General features: G+C 32.8%; 4 protein-coding genes across 10 annotated transcripts; 2 read left to right on the forward strand and 2 right to left on the reverse strand.

Annotated features, from left to right (window-relative positions):
• The first annotated feature begins 1,201 nt into the window (after positions 1-1,201).
• On the forward strand, positions 1,202-5,525 carry LOC107020706 (1,4-dihydroxy-2-naphthoyl-CoA synthase, peroxisomal). Its single transcript, XM_015221164.2, has 9 exons — positions 1,202-1,674; positions 2,933-3,055; positions 3,477-3,578; positions 3,743-3,781; positions 3,888-3,986; positions 4,296-4,343; positions 4,522-4,617; positions 4,818-4,940; positions 5,105-5,525. Exons 1-9 carry the CDS (start codon positions 1,408-1,410, stop codon positions 5,219-5,221), a joined length of 1,014 nt encoding a protein of 337 aa, XP_015076650.1. The 5' UTR covers positions 1,202-1,407; the 3' UTR covers positions 5,222-5,525.
• Positions 5,526-6,416: 891 nt separating this feature from the next.
• On the forward strand, positions 6,417-9,809 carry LOC107020750 (ADP-ribosylation factor 2). Its single transcript, XM_015221230.2, has 7 exons — positions 6,417-6,540; positions 7,308-7,477; positions 8,311-8,381; positions 8,542-8,661; positions 9,212-9,330; positions 9,409-9,490; positions 9,563-9,809. The coding sequence occupies exons 2-7, from the start codon at positions 7,330-7,332 to the stop codon at positions 9,566-9,568; spliced, it is 546 nt and encodes a 181-aa protein (XP_015076716.1). The 5' UTR covers positions 6,417-6,540; positions 7,308-7,329; the 3' UTR covers positions 9,569-9,809.
• A 717-nt stretch (positions 9,810-10,526) lies between these two features.
• On the reverse strand, positions 10,527-14,649 carry LOC107018810 (pyrrolidone-carboxylate peptidase 1). Of its 2 annotated transcripts, XM_015219387.2 has the most exons (5): positions 14,503-14,649; positions 12,835-13,120; positions 11,242-11,346; positions 11,116-11,163; positions 10,527-10,944 (listed from the first exon to the last, which is right to left on the reverse strand). In XM_015219387.2, the coding sequence occupies exons 2-5, from the start codon at positions 13,090-13,092 to the stop codon at positions 10,705-10,707; spliced, it is 651 nt and encodes a 216-aa protein (XP_015074873.1). In that variant the 5' UTR covers positions 13,093-13,120; positions 14,503-14,649; the 3' UTR covers positions 10,527-10,704. The 2 variants fall into 2 exon arrangements, with proteins under 2 accessions (XP_015074873.1, XP_027772672.1); XM_027916871.1 differs by lacking the exon at positions 14,503-14,649 and having other exon boundaries at positions 12,835-13,142.
• A 3,146-nt stretch (positions 14,650-17,795) lies between these two features.
• On the reverse strand, positions 17,796-22,570 carry LOC107018503 (E3 ubiquitin-protein ligase BOI). 6 transcript variants are annotated; one of them, XM_015219001.2, is made up of 5 exons: positions 22,367-22,570; positions 22,206-22,286; positions 20,797-20,947; positions 19,098-19,453; positions 17,891-18,427 (listed from the first exon to the last, which is right to left on the reverse strand). In XM_015219001.2, exons 3-5 carry the CDS (start codon positions 20,906-20,908, stop codon positions 17,891-17,893), a joined length of 1,005 nt encoding a protein of 334 aa, XP_015074487.1. In that variant the 5' UTR covers positions 20,909-20,947; positions 22,206-22,286; positions 22,367-22,570. The 6 variants fall into 6 exon arrangements, with proteins under 6 accessions (XP_015074486.1, XP_015074487.1, XP_027773076.1 ...); XM_027917275.1 differs by having other exon boundaries at positions 20,797-20,973; XM_015219002.2 differs by having other exon boundaries at positions 22,363-22,570.
• Between the last annotated feature and the right edge of the window lie 2,028 nt (positions 22,571-24,598).

Genomic DNA, 24,598 nt, shown 5'->3' on the forward strand with positions numbered 1-24,598 from the left:
TTTCTGGTTTAGAATTTACATCAACTATTTTAGGACTTAATCTAAGTAAAACTTAAAAAAAGAAGATAATGTCAAAAAATGTAGAGATGAACAACAAGTTTCCCAGTTTCACACTTAAGACTAAGTAATTCTCACATTCAGTTCTATTTGAACTTGTTACTTTGTCAATTTTATCACTTGTATAACAAATGGCCTATTTTGTTCATGGACAATAATTCTCAGGTCTTATTTTCCAAAGTATTGCTTCGTGTGAAACAACAGCATACATAGTGTAATTCCACAAGTTGGGTCGGAGGAAGGTAGCTTGTACTCAGATCTTACCACTACAAGGTAGAGAGGTTGTTTCAAATAGACCCTCGACTCAAGCAAAAATAATACAAACTAGTTTAAAGGAAGAAACAACGGAAGTGAAGAAGCTAAGATAAAATTGCTAAAGAAAACATGACAATCCATACTAAAAATGGAACAATCAGCACCACAAATATAATACGATAATGGAAGTGTTAGAAACAAGTAATAGAGATGTATCAACAAGAAACTCCTAGAGTAATACTACGACTAATTTGGATCCTCCATAATCTTCTATCTAAGATTATATCCTCGATAAGTTGGAACTGTACAACTAGCATTTTAATATACGGGAGAAGAATTAAAAACTCTTCAAACATCCTCCACTTGTTGTACATTGCAAATGTAAAAGGAATAAGATAAAGAAAAACATAAAAATAAAAGGGCGTAGGGATGAAAGGATATTCGCTGAGTCACCTAACTATGTTGCATGATTTGCTTGTCATTGTTTTTAACAATTATTTTAAAAATGTATTAGTCAACCATGAACAAATAATCAACTTTTATAATCATATTTTCTCAATAGAGTTAATCAATATTTTACTGCATAATTCACGTGTAATCAACATATACTCGGTGTGTAATGTATAGACACTAATTTAGATTCTTTTATCGAAAAACTACATCTTCAAGCTCGAGGTTTTAATTTTTTCCCAGGTTAAGCACTGTATTCCCGTACCTTAAATTGCATTGTTACTGTAATGGGGCGAGGCTTAGTGGGGTAGGGTACGGGCTAAATGGGGTAGGGTTAGGCAGGCCAAAATATTAATAGGTGAAGGCTTGTCCCGCCCCATCCTGCCCTGCTCTATTGACATCCCTGTTATCAAACTCCAATAGGCTCAGACAAATAAAGTAAATACACATATGATTTCTAGAATCTTTTTGGCTCCATAAGTCCCAATGTCAAAACCTCATAATATAGCATCCATCTTATCTCATCTTATCCAAATAAATCAAAAACACACACATCAAGATATCACATATTATTGTCACTCCATAACACAAACACAAAATTACTCACTTTGAAAAATAACAACATTTTTTCATTAGTTACCAAGAATGTCAGAGGAGGATCTTAACACTATGAGGAGAAGAGTGGCATCAGTTGCAAATCATTTATTGCCAATCCCTTTAGCTCAAAATGTTGTTTCTTCAATTGGGTTTTCCAATTGTAGCTCTTCTTCTATGAATGATAATTACCATAAAATTCATGGTGAAGTCCCAAATCATGAACCTGTTTGGAGACTTACTCCTTCTGATGATGAATCTGGCAAGGACTTTACTGATATCATATATGAGAAAGCTGTTGGTGAACCCATTGCTAAGGTTTTCTTCTTACAATTCTTTACCCTTTTATGTGGAATTCTTAAAAAAAAATTCGAACTTAGTAGTACCTCTGTTCTAATTCATGTGATTTAGTCATACAAATTGGGATAGAGGCAGTAATGTTTATGGATGGCATAATAAGACACACTTAAACTTAGCCTCAGTTAACAAATAAACATGTTTACACATTAGACGCCTCAACTCGTCTCCATTATGTTAGTTTAATACTCTAACTTACAAAACAATAATCTAGACACCTCCAAAATTTATGTGTCACGTCAGTGGCAACAGATGTCCATGAGTTGGAATGTTTAGTTATCGGTTGAGACAGAGAGTTGTCTAGATGTGCACTCTCAAAGTTGGAGTGCTTACTTGTGAGTTTGAATGTGTGTTTATGTATTATGCTTGATTTGTGAACAACCTTTGCAATGGTCCATAAAGATTAAAAAAAATAGAATAGTGTGCTTCAAGATGTGAAAATGAGATATTTTAAGTTCATTTAAGGTTAAAAAATTTCGTAAACTGAAGCTATTTAGCTGAAATTGAGTGCTTCATTGTTCCAATTTTTGTGGCCTTGTTTGAATTTGAAGAGATTTTGAGAAAGAAAGGACGACTTTTGGAAACTTGTTGATTTAACACTTCATAATAATTGAGTGGCTATTTAAGTTTCTCATTAGTGGTAAAAGAGGAAGTTTAAGCTAAATTGTTTTTAAATTTAGAAAGTTGTCATTCTTTTTTGAACAAACTAAAACGTAAATGTTGGAACAAAGGGAGTATTATTTTTTAGATGCCTGGTCGTTACTCAAAGCTTGAGTTTAGTCTAGTGAAAAAACCATGTCTTGAGCTCCATGGAGTTTATGTGATGAATCACAATTTGCCTATAACAAAGACTTCAAGGATGAATGTTTGCATTTATAACATGATAATATATAACAAATTGCTAAATGGTAGATGATACTGTATTTCTCTGCTATATGTAAAGCATATTGCATTAGATCGATGACCCTTTAACAAAAATTCCGATGACTTGCAATGCCAGTGAGTAAAGAAGGAAAAATCAAATATGATTAAAGCACACGCGTTTCTCAATGATTATCAGCAACCTTAGGTTCTTGCTTAGCAGCTACTAGTAACACGGTTTGAAGCTTCTTTCTTGCTGTTAGTACTTACAGGTGACCTTAATTAATAATGTCAGAAACTCAGAAGCTGGAAATTTGGAGCTTTAGTTTAAGTCATATTGTTTTCTTTCCTCTTGCAGATAACCATCAATAGACCGGATAGAAGAAATGCTTTCCGACCTCACACCATCAAGGAGCTTATTCGCGCATTTAATGATGCCAGGGATGATGGTTCAGTGGGAGTCATCATCCTCACAGGGAAGGTAAGTTCCCTATAGAAATATCAGATCATGTACAAAGTAGAGAAGTTATGGAATTCAATGTAGGTGAAGTGAACATTAGGCCATGTTATAAGTTTCTCTTACTAGCAAATATTCACTTCAAGCCACCATGTCTTAATACTTGATGAAGGAATTGAATGACTGAATTTTAATGCACGCCTTCCTTTTGTACTAACACCGAACCAGCTTGTAGTTGAGCTCGTATTGGTTCTGTTCCATTGAAGAGTATCTCTAAAAAAAATGAGATGTCGTAGGAGTATAAATGTAGTTGGAATTTGTTGTAGATTAGAACTGAGCTCTCATGGAGATGGTTTCTAGATATCTTTGTATAGTGAGTTAACTTCAGTAGATTGTATCATTTGTCTGTACTGCATGCATTGTTCTCAAGTATGACTTGATGCAGGGTACAAAGGCGTTTTGTAGTGGTGGTGATCAGGCATTGAGAAGTAAGGATGGTTATGCTGATTTTGAAAGTTTTGGTCGCCTTAATGTTTTAGATTTACAGGTACGTAGAGTAATCTGTCATGTTCTTTGAAGTCGTTTCAGACGACTTTTTGCCTTAAGATAGGTAGTTCCTTGAAACTGATTTAACATTTTGATGTGTCTAGTTCTTAGCTATAGTTTGGTGTACTCATTAACTTTACCTTGTTCTTCTTCTTTTATACATAGGTGCAAATTCGTCGTCTACCAAAACCAGTAATTGCAATGGTAAGACTCTCTTTTCTTCCTTTTGTTAAGTGCTTTAAGTAAGCATCCCTGTATATCACGTAATTCAATTATCTAAAATATCTCTTTTCCTTTTGTTGCAACTAAGGTTGCAGGTTACGCTGTTGGTGGAGGACACATTTTACATATGGTTTGCGATCTAACGATTGCAGCAGACAATGCTATATTTGGTCAGACTGGCCCAAAGGTGCTTTAATCAGTGACATCTTTTTACACGTGTACTCAAAAACAACATTTTTATTAGTATATTAGTAAATGAGCATATATTTCAAGTACCTGTAGAGCATGTCATTAGGTACTGCTACGGAATAAAGTGATGTTCTATGTTGATCGAATATCTCATCTTATTTACATAGTCTATTATTGTTCTTATTCTATAGCCTTCTTGACTATACAATTATTCTTGTTCCTTTGTGTCTGGACAAAGAATCTGAGTAAAAGTTAAATTTGATGCCATACAAGGATTCATGAAATCTGATTCTTTTGCAAATTGCAGGTAGGAAGTTTCGATGCTGGTTATGGAAGTTCAATTATGTCCCGTCTGGTGAGTGTCTTGTCTTGTTTCTTTTCGTTAAAATACAAACTCATTTGTAGTTGTCTTTTCATGTTAATTGAACTTCTTGATCAAATATTGGTGTAGAAACAAGCAATGTACATCTGATTTATAATTAAGTACTATAAATCTCCGAATATATTGGTTTAATCTTCTGCTGACTGAACAGGTTGGACCAAAGAAAGCTCGTGAAATGTGGTTTTTAACAAGGTTCTACACAGCTTCTGAAGCAGAGAAAATGGGACTTGTGAATACTGTTGTTCCAGTGAGTATATCGACTAACTCTACTTCCCTATAAGAGCTAATGTTCGTGTAACAACCAAATAGAATCAAGAGAAAAATTAGCATTCCAATTTCATATACTTTCTGGTTTACAAGAATGCTCATCAGTTAACCTTAGAGAACGGTTTTAATCCCTCAGTTATATGAAATGTTTCTACTGTAATGTGTTGTTTCATTTTTTAGTTAGATAAGTTGGAATCAGAAACAATCAAGTGGTGCAGAGAGATCTTAAGAAATAGTCCTACAGCGATACGAGTGCTAAAATCAGCTCTGAATGCAGTTGATGATGGACATGCTGGACTTCAGGTACATTTCACTTTCCCATTATACTCCAAAATGTTCTCATATTAGAGGACCTGAACTCCATCACGAGTTTGAGCAAATTAGTATTCTCCTGGTATCCCAATATATGTCGCGAAATGGCAAATAGTTATGATACAAACCTTTCTCTTTCTTCAAAATTATGTCAGGGCCTTGGAGGAGATGCCACTCTTCTATTTTATGGAACTGAAGAAGGCAATGAAGGCAAAAATGCATACAACGAACGTAGACCACCAGATTTCTCTAAGTTTCCCAGGCTACCTTGAGTTTCGTTGTTGTTGTTTGTGCATTCAAAATAATAAAATTTTGTCAAGCAGAGCCACAAATTCATATAGTCAACCTCAACTTGCTCGGGATTAAGGGGTAATAGTCGTATCGAAATGTTGTAACTGTAATAATATTGTTGTTATTTGACTTTTCTTTTTGGTCCAACCGTAATTCAACATGAAGAGTTGAAAAGTTTAATACTTCTCCATAGAAGCTTCGGATTTGAGAATATAAGTTGTACCACTTGTCAATGTGACTGCCTGAATCTTATAGTATGCCATATCCACTAACCCAATTAATCCAGATGAAAGACTCGAAATGCACTCGTTAATGTTGAAAGATCATATTCATCTTATCACAATTCTCGCCAATTTTGTTTTCCTTTCTTAAGATGAGGTGCTTCTTTATTTTATTATGTTTTATTTTAATCATATTTTTGTACATAAACAATTACGAAAGATGTCGATTGATTCAAAACCTTTGTAGCAAAGGAAGTTGAATAAGGCTTCACTGACATTTTCCTTTCCTAGTTTCCATTTGCTTAGTAACATTGGTTTCTTTGTTTAAACATAAGTATATACTAATTATTATTTTTAGTTTTTCATTCGGTGTTAATGTCCAAATTAGAGCCTAATTAAATTTAAATTAACGCCATAAAGTTTCACATTAGATAAAACAATCTTTAATAAAGTCGACTCCATAAGGGAATTCGAATCCAGAACCTCTTAGTTAAGGGTGAACGAGTACTCACCTCACGACAACCCTTATTGGTATATGCTTATAATTATTTTAATCATTAGCCAAAAAAAAATTTCACCTTCAATTTAGTAAATTACAAAGTAAACGAACTACACAAAAAAAAGTAATAGTCCACGTATCTTATTAACATTTCTATAATCAAAAGAGTTTAGATTGTCATAAGTAATATTTACATATCAAAGTTATTTTAAAATTAGTTGCATATTAAATATACATATATAATTTTAGTAAAGAAAATTAACACTTAACATAAAAACGTAATTAATAAAATTAATAATACCCCTAATTTACCAGAAATTAAAGAAATATACGTGGCAGCATCTGATTGCATTGGCCAACGTACATGAAAACAGAACCGACGGTGGAAAAGGAAAACGCACCCACCATTGGAATCGAGTGGCATTCTCGTAATTTAATGTACCCCGTAATGCCATTTTGGTAACATTAAAAAGATCTCAATTCCTTTATTTATTGCATCAATTTTACGCTCTTTACATATTTCAGCGTTAATCTCAGGTTTCTCTCTCAATAGATCCCTCATTCTAAAAGCTCTTTTCAGGTATATCTTCATATTTTCGTTCATTTTTCTCTTCAATTTCATGCATCTATAGGAACATTTTCGAGAATTTTCTCTATTGAAATCGTTTTTTGTATGGATTTGAGGTTGATTTTAGGCTAGGATGTGTTTTGTGCTTGATTAATGTTGAAATTCAGCTTCTGTGGAGGATTTTTAGCTGCATTTACGGTGCGCGGCTGGTATCTGTGTGATTTGTGGTTTTCCTTATTAGATTTATGGATTTGTAGCGGCTGATGCGTTTTTTTGTGTGTAAATTTGTGTTTTTATGCTATGATCTGAAGAATGAGTTGTTGTACTGCTTCCATATATAGAAAATTGTCTTGTGTGGATTTGAGAATGTCTCCAGTTGATTTTATGCCAGAATTTATTCAATGTTATGTTGAAAATCAATTTTGTGAGATGTTTTTGCTACATTTGATTTGAGGTTATGTATCTCAGATTAAGCGGTTGGTAGCTGCAGATGTGTTCCTTCTTTCCTTTTTGGTGTTCTCTTTGTGTTTCTTTAGCTGAGAGACATTGTACTGCTTCGATCTCTGTGAAAATTGTAATGTATAGTGGTTTGTATCATGAAAATTTTGAATTTTAGCTTTAAAAAGTTGATTTAGCTCGTCAATGTGATTGTTTTGCTTTGTCGTTCAGATCCATGTTAGAATAGCTGCAACTTGGTATGAATCAGCATATGGATCTGAATTTTGAAGGCAATTATGGATTTCAGCTGTATGATTTAATTGTGTAATTTTGTGGTGTAGGGATCATCATCAAGGAAGCGTGATGGGGCTCACATTCACCAAGCTCTTCAGTCGGCTTTTCGCCAAGAAGGAAATGCGCATTCTAATGGTTGGTCTTGATGCAGCTGGTAAGACCACCATATTATACAAGTTGAAGCTGGGAGAGATCGTGACTACTATTCCTACCATTGGTATGTAGATCGTTGCATACAGCAGCAAAGTTCTTGCCATAATGATCTCTGCATTTACAATTTGGTTGTAAGGAATGAAACATGCCTTTTGCCTGTTCCCTCCCAATATGCACTGATTAGGCATAGCATTTTACTTTATTATTTTGACTTGGTCTCTGGTTGTGTATGTTTGGTATGTTGCATGATATGTATTAGTGCCAGACCTTTATGGTGAGGGTTGACTTATGTTGTACAGTTTCTTTTTTTTATTGGTAAACCACATCCACCCACCCTCGATCCCTCTCCCTAGGAGTCATTAGTGGCCTCTCCCCACTTTCATGTGATGACTTGAACCCCCCAACTGCCGCTGGAGGTGGAGCAAGCTTTCCACTTGAACTGCCCTGTCCTTGCACTATGTGCATTTCATCACTCAAAATATTACCTACTTGTTATTTTGATAAATAAAGAATGTGAATGGTGGTAGGCAGTATTACAAAATCCTTCTTCCTGGTGTCGGTTGCTGCAAATGCTTAGTTGGTTATATCCTATCCCTCCTACTGTCTGTCTCTCCCTGCTTTGGTTCTTTACGGTGAGTAAGCTTAGCAAAGTGGTGGTCTTAAACTTCTCAAGGTTTATCTGTGACTGTTTGTCATGCAAATTATAATGTTCTGTATGATAATTTATATGATACTAATTATTAGCTAATGGCATTTGCTATATCACTGTATTTTCTTGGTGACTATTGAAAAGATAATTTGTTCCTCTCTCTTGTCAGCTTTTGGAAAATGTTCACTCATATGCCAATAATACCTTACTGCTTCAGTGAGCTATTATTAATAATCGACAATTTTCAGGTTTCAATGTGGAGACTGTTGAGTACAAGAACATCAGCTTCACTGTTTGGGATGTCGGAGGTCAGGACAAGGTATAACCTTTTTTCCCCTAAGGTTGTATGTTCTGCATTGGTCTGGCCCTTGTATATATATATACTACATTTGCCGAAAATAAGGCTGACCACTCCGTATGGAATGAAGCTTTTGAACAATTATCTGATAGTTCTAACTTCATTTTTTCACTTTTGGCAGATCCGTCCATTGTGGAGGCACTACTTCCAGAACACTCAGGGTCTCATTTTTGTGGTTGATAGCAATGATAGAGACCGTGTTGTAGAAGCAAGAGATGAATTGCATAGGATGTTGAACGAGGTAATGATCCTTCTCCACACTTTATGCAGGGCTACTATTGTTTCCAGAGGTAGCATCTTAAACATTTGAGCTGCATAGCGTTGAATGTATGTGCTTATTTTGAGTTCAAGTAGAGATGATCGATTGTAGATGACAAAATTTTCCTGAAACATCTTTTTTTTGTTCAACAAATAATAGACTAATATAAGTTGAACTGATTTATCAACTTGTTTCCTTCTAGTATTTCAGTTTCAGCATTAATAAGTTGGTAATATATCTAGAGGTCATTCTGAATAGTTGAATTTTTTCACTGTACTTGCATCACCAAATTGCATGTTGTATAAGAACACAGCAAAGTAGGCCAGGGGCAGTAGGGAAGGTAGCAATCTATGAGAAAACCACCTACCTTGCTACTTACAGATCATACGTGCCATTATTCTCTATGTTGTGATTTTGTAGCCACATCCATTTGTCATTATTTATTAGATGGCAAGTGCAAGATAAACTTAGGGATCTTTCAATTAAACTTTCTGGAGTGACCTGTGGACTTATTTATTATTGTGTGACCCAGGATGAACTTCGGGATGCTGTGCTTCTAGTATTTGCTAACAAACAAGATCTTCCTAATGCAATGAATGCTGCTGAAATAACTGATAAGCTTGGACTGCACTCCCTCAGGCAGCGTCACTGGTAAGCACTTTGCTAGTGCTTGTGAGAATGATTTGCTTACTTTTGAGGAGTTTCTAAATTGGGTTTTTTCTGTATCAGGTACATCCAGAGCACTTGTGCAACTTCTGGTGAGGGGCTTTACGAGGGACTTGATTGGCTTTCTAACAACATTGCTAACAAGGTAATTTATCAAAGCTGTGTTGTTGGAATATGTGCTGTCGTTGCCTCTAATTTTCTCAACCTCTTTTTACAGGCTTAAAGTGATGCAGATTTGTTATTGTGGGTTGATCCTGGATGCAGGCGGAGTTTTATCTAGTTGTTTTTACTTCTCATGTCAGTGTGGTTATGAATATCATGTTGAAAGCATTTTGTGTTTCCTTAGGGCTTTTTGTAATGGCTGTGTAATACAATGGTCGAATATATGTAATTGCTGTTTGATTAGGTATATCATCATATCATATATTATTATTATTATAAATGGGAAGATCTTTAACTTCAAAGTTTGATTATAATTTTATCCCTTCAGTAAAATTAAATTTTTTAAAAAAACGGTCATTTTTAATAATCATATGGTATTAATTCATTACATTTTAAGATAGAATTAATTTATGGAATTGTAAAATGGAGTTTAGTAGATGAAGTGTTGTTATTAAAAAAAATGAATTAATAAAATATTAAACAATAATTATATTTTAATAAAAGTCATACATCACTTTAATGTAGGAATCAATTTCAGAATTAAAATTTGACTTTAAACGGTCATTTCTTAATGCTATTTAAGAACCAACTTATAAAAATGAGAGCTCACAATAAAAAATCAAATTATGAAAATTGCATTATTCAACATGAGAAGATAAGAGAGTTAGAAGTTGCAAGCTTGGGGATAACAAAAGAAATGCTGAAAATTGGTGTAATCAAGAAGAAAAAATAGCAACAGTCAAAAAGAGAGTGGACAATTTTATATTAATAAGTTATATCTAACAATAACAAGATTTTCGTTTCAGAGCACGAGGACTGTCTTACGTTTAGAATTCAAAAAAATGCTCCATCACCATTTGAAGTCACTAATCTTGGGGAAAGCTTCATATAATTTTAGAATAATTTTTGAGAATGACATGAGCTTTAAGCTTAAAACCCGCACATTTTAGATTATTTCAACCTGCCCCATTGCCATTCCAAGCAAAAAGTATAATCAAGTAAAATAGTACTTATATGAATTGGAATCAATTTTGCTTAAAAGCCACTTCAATTATAAATCAACGGAGTTTCAAGGAAACGTGAACAAGATGTTCATTGGACACGGGGAATCTATTTACAAGTAAATCAGAATTACATGATTAAACAACAGAAAGTTTTGAAACTAAGAATTCCATTTGGAGCCAACTGTACTGATATTCAACAAGTTGATGCAATAGCCTCCAGCAGAGCAGCAACAAATTCCATTTGTTTCTCTTGATGCACTCTATGGAAGGTAGGAACATGGACAAACAGACACTTGTGACCTTTTTCCTCTGCAAATCGGAGAGAATGATAGTACACATAATTGCACACAAAACGACCTGCATCGTCCGACAATGTCACATCAAACCCTTTCTTCTTTAACAACTCCAGGATTGACTCGGTAGGGCAACATGTCTTCAACAACCAAGAAAAAAATAGATTACGGCACAAGGAAAACGGAGGGAATACAGACAAAGAACTTAACAGTGTAACTGATCAGTAAACAAAAGATTAAAAAAAGCACTCTACTTCTTCATCTAGTATACATGAGCAGATTAAGTATATCATATGAAAAATAGAAGAGACCTTTCTTATTTGATTTATTCCTCCATCTTCTGGAACAATAGGCACTCGCTGTGGAAAATCAATAAGAATATTAGCATAACAAAATATCAGGTTAGCTCATCTCGGTTAACAGATGAAACACCTTACCTGAGGTTGCCAACCAAGCTCATCTGCACAACGAAATGTGGCTTCATTAACTGCCAACCTCTCAATTGCAAACTTTGTTGCTCCACTGTTTACCCCAAGGTGAAGCTGAACAGATAACACAGGACTTCTATATCAGCAGCACATTCTATTTTTCTTCAGGCATTCCAAGTGTGTGTGTGTGTGTGTGAGTGAAGGAGAATAGGAGCACCCACAGAATGCAAGGCTGCCAAACAAGACTTGAGTAGGATAAACTGTGTTCTAGATCTATAATCATTGACCTCAAAACCTTTCAATATTTATCTATGTAAGTAGCCATTTCGCTAGAATTTCCAAAGAGAAATCTATTCAAGTGTCTTCACAAACACTGACGCATAGAGTATCTCCTCCTGTTGTTTGCATACGAAAGACCTGATATGTACTGCCATACTTCTTTGGATTTAAGTTGGCATGCTAAAATTCCAGGTAATGGTTATTTATCCTGACAGCCCACATAGATTGGTAGCTAACTAACTATTGAGAAAACAACAATTAGCTACAAACACAAGGGACAACATTGGTCATGTTTTAGCCTTTTCTTTTCTTCAGTCATGCACTCTCAATCCAAATACTAAATTGCTAGTCTCGTGGCCACAAATTGGCATCAGTTTTGTATGTTTTTACTATTTTGTATGAGATGGTTATAGTCCTAACTAGTTACCCTTTCGGAATCGGATTCCCAAACTGGGAGACTAAAAGTTCAACAAAAATGGTATAACTTGGAAAAATTTTTTGCTAATAATATTGGGTTTTAGTATCGCCTATAAATTTGGTCTTTAACAAGGATAGATAGCTCATCTTTCATTTATCCAATCTACAACCTCCAAACTTGATAGCCACAAGTTAGGACATAGTTTGAACAGTCTGATGCATGTGTTTTTGTAGTCAAGTTCATCCATAAGGGTCAACGAAAGAAAATGGACACTCCTCCAATCAACTTCCCCTAAGAAATGGTTTAGCAGCTAATTACCAACTCATATCAGTCTCTCAGAAAAATTAATGCGGATGATTAATGAGTTCATTATGTCTTTTCTCCCTGTAGGCATGTACCCTATCTAGTACTCTATTCATTTTATATTGGCATATGTGGAGTTTGATATTAGACTAGCTGAAGAATGCTCTGGGCTGCAACCTGGACGGGACAAAAGCTCTCAATCTGGCACTATAGGAGTATGATCTTTATAACCATGGTGTCCAGGCCAGCTTGCGCACACCTCGACTAATTCCACGGAATACCTGCTACCTCCCACCAGCAATAGGTACCAGGTAACACATGGGAAGAAATCAGTTGGTGTGTTTCTGTCTCTGTTGGACTATAGGAGTATGATCATTAGCTCACTACAATACATTTACCCATCAAAGTATCAAAAAATCAGAGGAAGTAAATAAAAAAGAAACAATCAGAAAAAGAAGAACCACAAATCCAGCTATTCATGTAACATAAATGTGCATAATTCGCGTATTATTCCGGCAATTTGCTGCACAAGACAGTTTAAAGAGCAAACATGAATCCACACAAATTAGTTAAAGGAGAATATTTGTCTTGGCAGAACTAACCCATATGACTTGTCCATTATTTGAACTGTTTCCAGCGGAGGACTCCTCTATAACCTTCAACAATGTTGGAAGTCCACCCTCTCCAGCTGTTTCAAGAACAGTACAGCTACCCAAGGTCACACCAGCAGGTAATCCTTTCTTTTCAACATAATATTTCAAGTTGCTAACTGCCGTCTCAGTAGGATTCTGAGCTACACCGTGAAATTTCTTGAACCCCGTGACATGAATGGTCACAGATTTTGGCCCCTCCGATCCCATTTCCTCGTGCAAAATACGAATAGGAATCCTAATAATTGATAGCTTCCACAATCAGTTACCAGCTCATGCCACTTACAACACCGTCTTTTTAATATTCATCACACATTTTTGAAATGGTAATCTTGATCAAACATTCAAAGTATTCAAAAGATAACAATTGACATTTCAGCATACATGACGAGTACATTAGTAAAAACTGGGCAAAGCAATTACTGAGGAGTTGTGCCAGGTATATTACCTCTTGGATTTTGATAAACTATCAAAATGAGCAAAGCAACATCGCAACATTTCAATTCAACAAACCAAGCAAAAGTTAAAAAAAATTCTTAGTGCTTACACAAACAATTGACAAAAAGGTAAAAAGACAAAACCATGATAGCTACATGATTAAACTTGTATTCACCTTTTTATTCGTAACCCCCCCCCCCTGATTTACCGAGGACCATCTTTTGCATACCAAGACCAACCCATCTTTCAGTTCCAACAGCCTAACACCAATGGGAGTCAAAAACTAAACCTTGGAGATATACTTTCAATGCGGAGCATAAATTTACTAAAATTCAAGATATGAACCCATAACTTTAAAAAGATAATAGGTCCAATGCCCTTTAAGCTTGAACCCATAAAATTTAAATCTTGACTCCACCTCTGATCTAAAGCTTGCTTATCTAGACAAGGTGATTCATTACACATTCACAATTCAATAAAAAACCAGGAGTAACGTACAAGTCTATAGGCAAAGTCAACCCCTAAACAAAATACCCATCAATCCATACTTCGGAAGCAGATTAAGAAGTGAATATACATAATCTACATGAACTTTCACCTTATTCGTGAAAATTCGATTATCCACCTTCTTCCATTTTCCCTTCCCTATCCTCAATTTTATAACTACACAGAATCTTCAAAAAGAAAGGTTCAAAACATAAAAACAAAAAGACCACCACCGACTAGAAAATTATGCAATTCAAGTAAAATCAAGAGCATAGAGATACTAAAGGCAAAGATAACTGCTAAATCAAACACCATCAGATGATAATCCTATTGAACAAAGATCAAAACTTTAAACAAAGAATCAACTTCATAACAACACATAAAGGTTCAGAATTTCCAAAAAAAACAACTTTGCACTCGTATACAATAAAAATAAAAAGAACTATCCGAATTGAAAAATAAAGATCATAGAGATATAAAAGGCAAAAGCAACTACTGAAGAAAATATCCATCAGATGATAACACAAAAGATCACAACTTTAAAAAAAGAATCAACTTCATAACAAATCCCAAAGGTCCAGAATTTCCAAAAAGAACAATGTTACTCTCATATACAAATAAAAAGAACAACTACCCAATTTGGAAAACTCAAGATCAAAGATGATAGAGATACAAAATTAGAGAGATGGGATTTACCTAAATGAAGTTCTTTGATCCTTGGGATTATGAAAATGGAAGAGAAAGGCCAGAGAACAAAGTTGGCGTTAGCTGTATATATACAGAAGAATTTAGCTACTATTCATTTGTTTTTTTTTGCAACTCTCTTTTCTCTCTCACAGCTCTTCGTAGGGAGTGTCCAGTGGGGACACGATGTTGGACGGTGACTCATTGGACTCATATGCCTCCTTTTTTCCCCTCTTTTCCCACTCGATGAGCACACATTGAAGCATTAACTTAATGTAAATAGTGTATTGCTGAGAATAACATTTTCGATATTACTTTCTTTATATTGATTTGATTCAAAATTTGAACTTATTTTTTCTATATTCATAATTTAAATTTAAAATTTTTAATTAATAATGAAATACTTTTATCGCTCAATCACGATTCATAATGGTGTCCCTTCCTTCCTCTTTTCTTTGTCCAAGATTCCTTTTTCTTCTTTCCTTTTAAAAAAAATATCACCTATTTGATTTTGTGTTCCACTTTGTTTAGCTACAAAAACATCATTATGATATTATTGATTGTTCTAATTTAAAAATAAGAGGTAATTTTTTTATCATAAAATAATTTGAGACGATATAATATATAAATAAGATGGAAAATTAGTCATTTTTCTTTCAAGTTGAAGCAAGGGTCAGTAAAGAGACCTCTATTTTATTAGAAGAATCACCTTAATATATGTAAAATAATCAAATATGTATCAAAAGTATTAGTAATATTATCACAAAGTATTGTGGTAAAGTGGATGGTTTTCTCTTGAGATCTCTAAGAAACCTCCATAGGAAGTTGGTGAAGCGCTAGGCACAGTCCCATTATTTTTTACTATTTTTTTTTGGATATCTAGAAGGCCAATTAGGTGATTTTATATGTTTTTTGTGCTTGTTATCCCAAGAATATTATGGAGACATAGGCTTTAGAAAGATTTATTTGACTAATAATAAAAGTTATCTTTTTTAGTTATTTGATTAACAATAACAACATTTTTAATTAACAATAATATCTAGAGTTCGTCTGGTAATTAATTTGGACTGCTCCAAAAGGGTTAATAGACTAATAATGTAAGTAATCTACTGTTCTTATTTATTTGAGGGTTTGATTGCCCATAAAAAAGGTAATTTACGTGACTAAATAAACATACACTACTAAATTATGGTAACTGTAATTTTAAACAACCATTAATTTCATCTGAAATGTTAGGCATCTATTTTTGGATTTGTATATCCATATAGACTGTATATCTTTCGTTTTACCTCATTATATACAGTAGTATTTTCTCTCTCATCCTAGGTATTTTATTGATTTTTCTCCTTTTAATTCACTCTATCACAATCATATTTTGAATTTAAACATTGTGTTACTCCCTCTCAAAGTGAAAACATGAGTTTCTTGCAAAAATATAAAATAAAATTATATATAATAGACTCTTGTGATTCGAATTTTTTTCAGATCATGCACATAAAAAAGAGTTTATTGCATAAAGTCGTCTTTTTCAAAAAAGCAATTATATACCTGTGTTTAAGTTGTTATATCATTCTTTGCTTTACCATCACTCTATTTTTTAAAAAAATTATCAAAACCTTTTCATAGATTCAATCTAGTGTTATAGAAGGAGATTTTTTATTTTATAGTCCCAACAAATTTATTTTTAATTTTATATCTTAGTTACAAGAGATCTTTATTTTACACAGAATAGATCTTTAATTTACACAAAAAATCTTAAAAGAATAACTTCTTCACTCAATTGTAAGTGCATAAACAATTAATTTTCTTATTGTGATACATTTTCTAATCCCCATGACAGCTGCTAATCATCATGAGTTCTATTTTATTGCTTATACAATTCTTTATTATATTTAGTTTCTTATAATCATTATCATTTTTTTATAGATATGGATTCCATGAACCGGCAACAAAGGCGGGCTCATGATTAATTTAATTTAAGCAGAGATCATTGAAATATTAAATTAATAAACAAGCAAAGAACGTGTTGAGATGCATTGGATAAATGCAAACACAATGCACATGCATTTCTGTTAGATTAGAAATATTAATTATAAATGATTGCAAAAGTTACACAATGTTAACTCTATGATTAGACGACTACCATAAAAAATTGATTGCGCTAGATGAAGTTGCTTCTTTCTTAATTAAGAGTTTTGGATTTAAATTGTAAATATAAAAAATATTTTATCGAGAGGTCCTACATGGCATGAATATAAAATACTCAAACTTTACAATGAATATCAAACATCAAATGAAAATCAATAAAAAGAACTCTATCATTAATATAAAGCGTAGAGCACAACTAATATTTAATAAAGATATAGAACATATATATGTTTTGGGATAAATAATTGACTTTCCTTGAACTCTAGCTGATTAAAAAAAAAGAATTGTTCCCTTTGAGTTGTATATTTAATAATTGCACACTAATTGTATATTCATTCATTTACAGAATATTATATTCTCTTATATGACATACACAAAGTAATATATAATTATATATAATTTCTTGTTAAAAAATGTTATATATTTAGCTAGTGAATGTAATTATTTTGATCGATTAATAAAAAAATGCAACTTACACAACTAATTAATGGGGTAATGATATTGGATATTAATCCAGCGCACATATCCATCAAAAGTTAAGCACATTTGGATCCGTTCATGAGGAAGTATATATGAGATATAATAAGTTATATGTACACTAATAAAGTAAAAAAAAATAAAAAAATTATAACAAGTTAACTATCCTTTATAAAAAAATTATAACAAGTTAACTATCCTTTTTTTTTTCGGAATACTAGTCGATGTCCATTACATAGATTGATTCGTAATTACCTAATAAATGAAAAAATTATATAAATATTTTTTGAAGCGTCAACATAGTTTTTATTGCTTTTTCTATTCTATTTTTTTTTTTTTGTAAAGTCGTTGAGATTATAATATTGCAATAACAATTTGTGAAATAATTTTTGGTAAACATAAACATCTTTCAAGACACCAAATGTTTGTTAAGCAACATTGATAATTACTTCTTACCATTCAAACAAAGCATTTTATCCCATAATATATGCAATTAATCAGAACAAAATATAAATATAAAATTTTAAACTAAGATTTAAAATTTTTTAAGTGGATAGAAATTGCTACTTATTTCTGAGGATTAATATCAAACAGAATATGATCCATGGCTGTCTAGAGCAAATCAAATTTTGATAAGAAAATAAATTTAAGGCCAAATGAAGCATCAAGAAGTATGATAGTTAAAGAAGTTGCTTCTGTACATTAAATCCACAACAATTATCTAAAATGTGTATGAGATTATTTCTTGTGCCTTGGTCTTATTTTTGTTCATATTTCAAGACAAGAACACTTCAACACTAGCAGTTGTCATCAACTGGCAGATAGGACATACACTAACTAATCCTTCACAATCTTTACACAAACACAAGTGTCTACAAGGCATCAATAAGATGCATACCTCCTTTAATTTGCATACCTTGCAGATAATGCCTTTTTTCGTCGATGCACACTTACCAGAACCACTAGGAATATTGCTGAGCCTATTGTTTCGATCAATGTAGGATGCAGCATCATCTAGCTCATTATCTCCCATCCCTTCTTTTCCTTGTTCAGCAGATTGCATCGCTTGCTGAAGGTTCGTTTTTAATGTGTTGACTAAAGATTCGTTACACTTGGCTCTGTAACACCAATTTTGCGCCTCAGCTGTAACTTGCTTCATCCGTTCAACTAGTTCTCTGTTCTTCCGATTTATGTTCTCTAACTCAATATCCTTCTCTTGCAACTTAGTACCAACATTCTTCTCGACTGCACTCAGTAACGAAGCCATATGTCTCTGCTTTATGTCTCTAACACCTCTAGCCCAAGTTTCTTCCTGTAAAAAGGTAAAAAATTAACAACATTAAATTGACTTGGGTTACAGGCCTTGTTAATTCCTTAGTCATCCACACATTTTACAATGTCTTTCTACAAAGATACTGCATATTGGTTCTTCTTATTTAATAAGACCACAGTATCATAGGTGGCGTCCAACCAATTCTAAAAATAACACCAAATTATGTTAACTTCTTACTGCTTGCACATATCTTGTAACTTCTTTCTAATAGATGTCGATATGTCTTTACTTATAAATAATACAAACAAAGTGTAATCTAGGCTCAAAGTTTCAGCCTTCAGGAGAATGGTAGGCCAAAACACATAGATGGCCCCTCAAACTTGGTACTCTTTCGGCTTTTCGTTTTAATTTGTTTGTCTTACTTTCTTTTTTGACAACTCTTTAATTTCTACTTTCCACCCAGCATGGTTAACACCACAAGATTAAAGGACATTTAGGTACATTCTTTTTTTTTTTGGATGACAAGGAAACCCGCAGCCGCTATGTTGGAGAACAAATTCATCTAGCTCAAGTCCTTACAGACTGTGGGAAGCAGATAGACAATATTACCAAGTTCCACTGTGAGTACAAAACATATGTATCAAAACATATATCCTTTCCTTTCGGTTAAGCAAATTATATCAGATGTTAGGAAAATGTTGTACCATACCTGAGTCTTAAGATACTGATCAAATTCCTTCTTCTGGCGTTCCATTTCTGTTTTAATGTTGTCACCAAGGGACATTATAACTGATGCTGATGCATTGATACTTCCACTTGCAGAAGAGACAGAAGAGTTGGGTTCATCGTCATCATATGATAGCTTTAAACCAGTAGATACAGGATTTTGGGCAGGAACATTTGCTGGCCGTTCAGTGTCATCATGAACCAAATTATGATTCAAGGAAAATTGAAGCTTTTGCTGCCTGGAAACACCTGCTTCGCTTCCTCGATTATGCCGAATCATAGGCGTAGCATGCTCATTTACAAAATAATTTACAGGATCAGCAGTGGATCCAAGTGGCACTGTAGCAAAAGAAAGAGCACATTGTAAATAGTAAATACTTCTATATAGCAAATTACATATCAGTATGAGTTTATTAGTGGTGAAGAAAGACTAGCATGCCGAGAACAAATTCACGGAAACATCAACCTAGAAATTGAGTGATGCCTTTGCCTCTAGAATTTTGTTGCAAGATCCCAGCGACTATTGATATCCTCGAGCATAAACTTAGGTGTGAAATCTATAATAATGAAGTTTCCCTCTTCTAATAAGAGTTGGTAACTTGGTATGCTCCTCAATTTTTTTAATAGTACACAAAATGTTCCAGTATTTGCTATGTCAGTTAATACAGGGCAACTTTTAACTCCAATTCATAAACCATATTATTGAAGTTAGGCTAAAGCTATATTTAAGGCATAGACTTCCCAACAAACTCAACTCATTTTCAGTTCCTCTTCCCGCATTTTTACTCACCCTGCTTAAAACATTGAATAGCTGAGATATGCCTACTACTACTTTTGGCCTTTCCTGTAAATCTTGACTTCCGAGCACAACCCAAGGCTTGTTAGTACAAATACAACATTACAGCACAATAATGGCTGTAAGATAAAACTAAGAGAAATGCGTTCATGACCACAACCCAAGGTTTAGTACAAATACCAAAAAGAACTTGAGATACACTTCTAAAAGACACCAAAAAGGTGTTCATGAGACCTTTTTGAAAAGATTAAAAAGATCCCATGAGAAATCTCAGAATTGCAGCATCAGTAGTAGAAAGACAAGATAAGACTTACCAAATAGTTTAATACAGATGAAGCCACTCAATCTTTTAAAAAAAAACTTGAAATGTTGATAAATATATAAGAGCATTTGAGGTTCCCTTAGCTTATATGTTTCAAGTTTTCGTCATCTTTTTGTACTGATAAGTACATGAAAGACCCCTAATAGTAAGCGAAATCCAGACTACAGGCTTAGCAAGAGGTAGCTAAACTGCAACACTGGAAATAAGAGAAGAATTCTGAAACAAAATTCAATGCTGTTCTATCAAATTTGGTCGGCCACTATTAACTGTACACCTGCAACTTGGTATTCCCATTGAAAGTTCACAATAGCTATAGTGATTCAGAAAGTTCATAGAATCGATAACAACAAAAATGTTCAAAACCCATTTACGATAATTTTACAGAGCTTTACAGCTAGAAGCATCTTCGTGAACAAATAAAGATATAGCAGCAAGTGTTCAATAGATTGAAAAGCGAAAAAAGAAAAACACAGATACGTATACTTGTCATGCTGTTGAGAATGATATACAAATAATGAACAGCTCACAATCCAATTTACATATGTTAATAGAAGAGAAACTCACAGCTTCCGAATAATTGAAGTTGATTTGGTGCACTAGGAGGATACTGGAAACCATTCGCATCCACGAAAATTGGAAGTTGAGTGTTAGTGCCATTGCCATTGCCTCTATACATTTTCCAAGGAAAATCTACTCAGGTACTGAGCAAGTTCACCTGCAGATTAAGGACACGATATACACCTTTTAAACCCATAATTATTGGATCAAAGGTCAACAGCAACGATTAGAAGACATGGATATAAGCAATAAAAAGGTCATTTAACACCAATCAAAGTTTAGTAACCACATTTACTCATCATACTCTCTATTTAAACTGAAATGCATGGCTAATTATAGAAATTAAAGTTGTTTGAGAAATATTATCTTAAAAAATTAAAGGAGTCATCTTAAGCCACCTCACGGCTCGCGATAATGTGCTCTGATCATTTTCTACTAACCACAAAGATTGTGACAGATTGACAAGTGCATCCACCATAGTAGTCGTCATGTTTCCTCTTTTATTGCTTTGAAAAAACAACCGTGTGAAACTTTAAAGTTCCACTTCACCCTTTACAAGATTTAGATCCATAAGACTACTGTATACAGATGAAGAACCAAACCCCCTTCTTATCCATCCATTTCTGCCAGAATATCTATGTATTTCATTTTATATAAAAATGATACACAATCTGAAAACAATGTTGCGGTGTTCAAAATACAAAAATTAAAACCAATCATTTTTCTGATGGAACCTCGAATGCACGGAATAACAATACCATAATAAAACTAAGGATTCCAAAACAAACTTGGATGAAAAGCTTGCTACATCCAACCCCCCACACCTCCCGCCCTTTTCTTTCCATTGTTGAAAAGAAAAATACCATCTTTCTTTTGTCTAGGCAATGCGACTAATTTCAGGACATGATTGGTCGAAACGAGCAACCTTTACTTTCTGGTTCCAAACAAAACTACTCCATTATCTCTACAAATTTAGAAGGTCACTCCTCCACACTTAAAAATTAATATAACAAATGCAATGTGGTATACAAATTTCAGTTGTAAAGTCACCATAGGAAGTTCTCCCAAAGTTCAAACAAAGATAAGCCTGCAAATTTGTAAAAGCATAGAGACAACAGACCAACTTAAACACACAAAGAGGAAACACTATCTCTAAATCTACAATACATCTAGAAACTTAGGAAACTAGAAAATACTTTGATCAAACAATAAAGTCTAAGAAATCCATTCCATAAAACAAAAAAAATGGGATTTTGACTCCTAAATTCAATCAATCTGATATATAGAACTCCATAACACAAATCACATACCAAATCTTGATCTTCCTAGAACTATATTCTAACACAAGAGCAAAGGATAAAGCTTTTCATCTGAATCTGAATCTGCAATAACAAATACTAAAAAATAAAGCTTACCCAAAACCAATAACTTAAAAAGGGGTGTAAAGATAGCTTTTTTAACTTGAACTTCTTCAACAAAATGAACCCATCTTGATCCTGCAAATCCCTATGCAAGTCAAACCAAAACCCCACAATTTTTCTTTAAAAAAAATCCAATCTTGGGAATGCTTACATACAAGAAAAAGAATAGTGACAAAAATGTTGTTGGGGGTGGGGGTGGGACCCACAAAACAAGATATTGAACGATTGTAAAAGCAAAAATGGCTGGAATCACGCTCCCCCTTCTGGATTTTGCAGGACTTTTCTTCTCAAAACATTTTGATTTTTTTTCTTCATATTTATTATATATATATATATTCTTTGGTTTTCCCACCAACATGATCCTTTCTTGATTCTCTTTTTACAAAAATATAATCACTAGAGAAGATGGGGTGTTTTGCTTTTTTACATTAATGCCCCTTAAGAGAAAGGATTAATACTAGCATTTTTTTTATCACTTACTAATTAAGTATTAGTAAATTCTTGTTTTATTTGGTTATGATATCTTGCTAAGTACATTTTTTAACTTTCAATTGCTTGAATTTGCAATTTTGATTCCTTTACTAGGGAAGGTTACAAATTTCACGAAATGTTTTATCATTTAATTGTTTATTTGTTACGTTAAATTTATATTATTATTCTATATTTAAGGTGGTGTAATCTTAAAATAATTTAGAATGAATATACTTTCTATATAAAGGACGAATATCTTATAATTAAATGAATTGAAAGTTAAATATTTTGAATATATTCAACGGATAAAAAATATAATTACTCAAAAAAAGTGATTCAAACATTTTGATCTTTGGATCTTATGATGTAAAGTTGATAGTTTAGCTTAACTACTTACCATTTAGAATTATGACGAGATAAAAAGAAGTTGTCTATTCTTGAGAAGAATATTCACACAAACTAAAAGTAGATGGCTAAGAAAAAATTAAATATGGTGTGCCTACAAATCACAAACAATTTATCATCCCAAACTTATATTTTAATTGTGATGTTGCTATATATAATTATTTAAAAAGATATATTTATTTATTTTCCAAACAATAAAAAGAAAAAAAATCTTAAAACTATACAGTTTTCCATTAAAATTAACATAAAATATATACTCACCTCATAGCATATCTTGAATTCTGATAAGATTATTATATATCTTTAATGATATTAAAGTGTACATAAATTGGCATGTTTAAGAATTTAATTTCACTTAAGAGAATCAAGCATCACTAATCTTACATTTATGTGTAGTTCTTCTATTTATTCATTTTAATTAATTAAATAAAAGAAACTAGTACATTTCTTAAGAGGGGTATTTTGGTAATAGCATTTGCCGGTAGGCAAAGTGGGCGGTGTTTGTGCATTATGCGGGTCCCAGGTCTTTTGGCGGGTTAAATTTGGCGGGTAATGTAACCATGCCTCGTTGACTTCGTCTCTACATATTTATCAAGTATTATATTATATTATTATTACAGTATTTATTTTATTTAAGTATTTTTTAAAAATTGGATATATTTAAATATTAATATACTTAATATTAATTACTCAACTTATTTTTAGAAATTTTAAATTTATTATATTTTTAAAATAAAATAATATAAGAAAATTATAATTTTATTAACTGTCTATTTATTAAGAAGTTAAATTAAATATGAACAAGTAAAAATAAAATTGAGAGAATAAATAGATAAAAACTATTCTTTTTTAAAGAAACAACAGATGTATAATACCCATGCAATTTTTACTTCGTAATAATTCTGAATTTTATAACTTTAAATTTAAAGTATGATGAATCAATCAAAATAGTCTTAAATTTTCTAATTTTATATCTATCAAGTGCAAAATTGAAACTAAAAAAATATCAAAGGAAAAGATAGAAAGGACATTCTTTTAAAAATGAAATAAAAAATTTTAAAAAATAAAATCTAAACAATACTTCATATATGATATAAAATTGTATGTAGTCTAATCCAAAAATTAGACTACAATACAATTTTCTTATTGGAAAATTTATTAAAAATAAAAACGTGTATCTCATTCTTAATGTGCATGAGTCCTTATTGGACTTCTCAAATCCAACTCAAAATTAAATTTGAAGTCTTTATATTCATATGAGATTGCTTGGTGCAAGTTCTCCAAAATTATTGATGATATTGTTTGTATTTTATGCTGCTAAACAATTCCACAAGCATTTAGTCATATTCAATATCTTTACAACTATATTTTAAGGTCATGGACGCACACCACCATAATAGAATAAATATCGACAATTTATGATAAATCAAACTTATTAAGATAATAATTCAATAAGTTGATTCAATGATCATATCTTTATATGATTTAATCAAGGACCTATCATATTAATC

The sequence above is a fragment of the Solanum pennellii genome, chromosome 5 (genome assembly GCF_001406875.1).
Source record: "Solanum pennellii chromosome 5, SPENNV200".
NCBI classification, from domain to species: domain Eukaryota; kingdom Viridiplantae; phylum Streptophyta; class Magnoliopsida; order Solanales; family Solanaceae; genus Solanum; species Solanum pennellii.

Bases quoted from the DNA above. Each gene is read 5' to 3' on its own strand.
- LOC107020750 (XM_015221230.2), top strand. From the start codon at position 7,330: ATGGGGCTCACATTCACCAAGCTCTTCAGTCGGCTTTTCGCCAAGAAG. The intron at 8,662-9,211 runs GTAATGATCCTT...TGTGTGACCCAG, and splicing joins TGCATAGGATGTTGAACGAG to GATGAACTTCGGGATGCTGT. The intron at 9,331-9,408 runs GTAAGCACTTTG...TTTCTGTATCAG, and splicing joins TCCCTCAGGCAGCGTCACTG to GTACATCCAGAGCACTTGTG.
- LOC107020706 (XM_015221164.2), top strand. From the start codon at position 1,408: ATGTCAGAGGAGGATCTTAACACTATGAGGAGAAGAGTGGCATCAGTT. The intron at 3,056-3,476 runs GTAAGTTCCCTA...GACTTGATGCAG, and splicing joins TCATCATCCTCACAGGGAAG to GGTACAAAGGCGTTTTGTAG. The intron at 4,941-5,104 runs GTACATTTCACT...AAATTATGTCAG, and splicing joins ATGGACATGCTGGACTTCAG to GGCCTTGGAGGAGATGCCAC.
- LOC107018503 (XM_015219000.2), bottom strand. From the start codon at position 20,908: ATGTATAGAGGCAATGGCAATGGCACTAACACTCAACTTCCAATTTTC. The intron at 19,454-20,796 runs GTGAGTTTCTCT...CTTTTGCTACAG, and splicing joins ACTTCAATTATTCGGAAGCT to TGCCACTTGGATCCACTGCT. The intron at 18,428-19,097 runs GTATGGTACAAC...ACCTTTTTACAG, and splicing joins ATCAGTATCTTAAGACTCAG to GAAGAAACTTGGGCTAGAGG.
- LOC107018810 (XM_015219387.2), bottom strand. From the start codon at position 13,092: ATGGGATCGGAGGGGCCAAAATCTGTGACCATTCATGTCACGGGGTTC. The intron at 11,164-11,241 runs GTAAGGTGTTTC...GATTTTCCACAG, and splicing joins AGCTTGGTTGGCAACCTCAG to CGAGTGCCTATTGTTCCAGA. The intron at 10,945-11,115 runs GTCTCTTCTATT...TGGTTGTTGAAG, and splicing joins GAATAAATCAAATAAGAAAG to ACATGTTGCCCTACCGAGTC.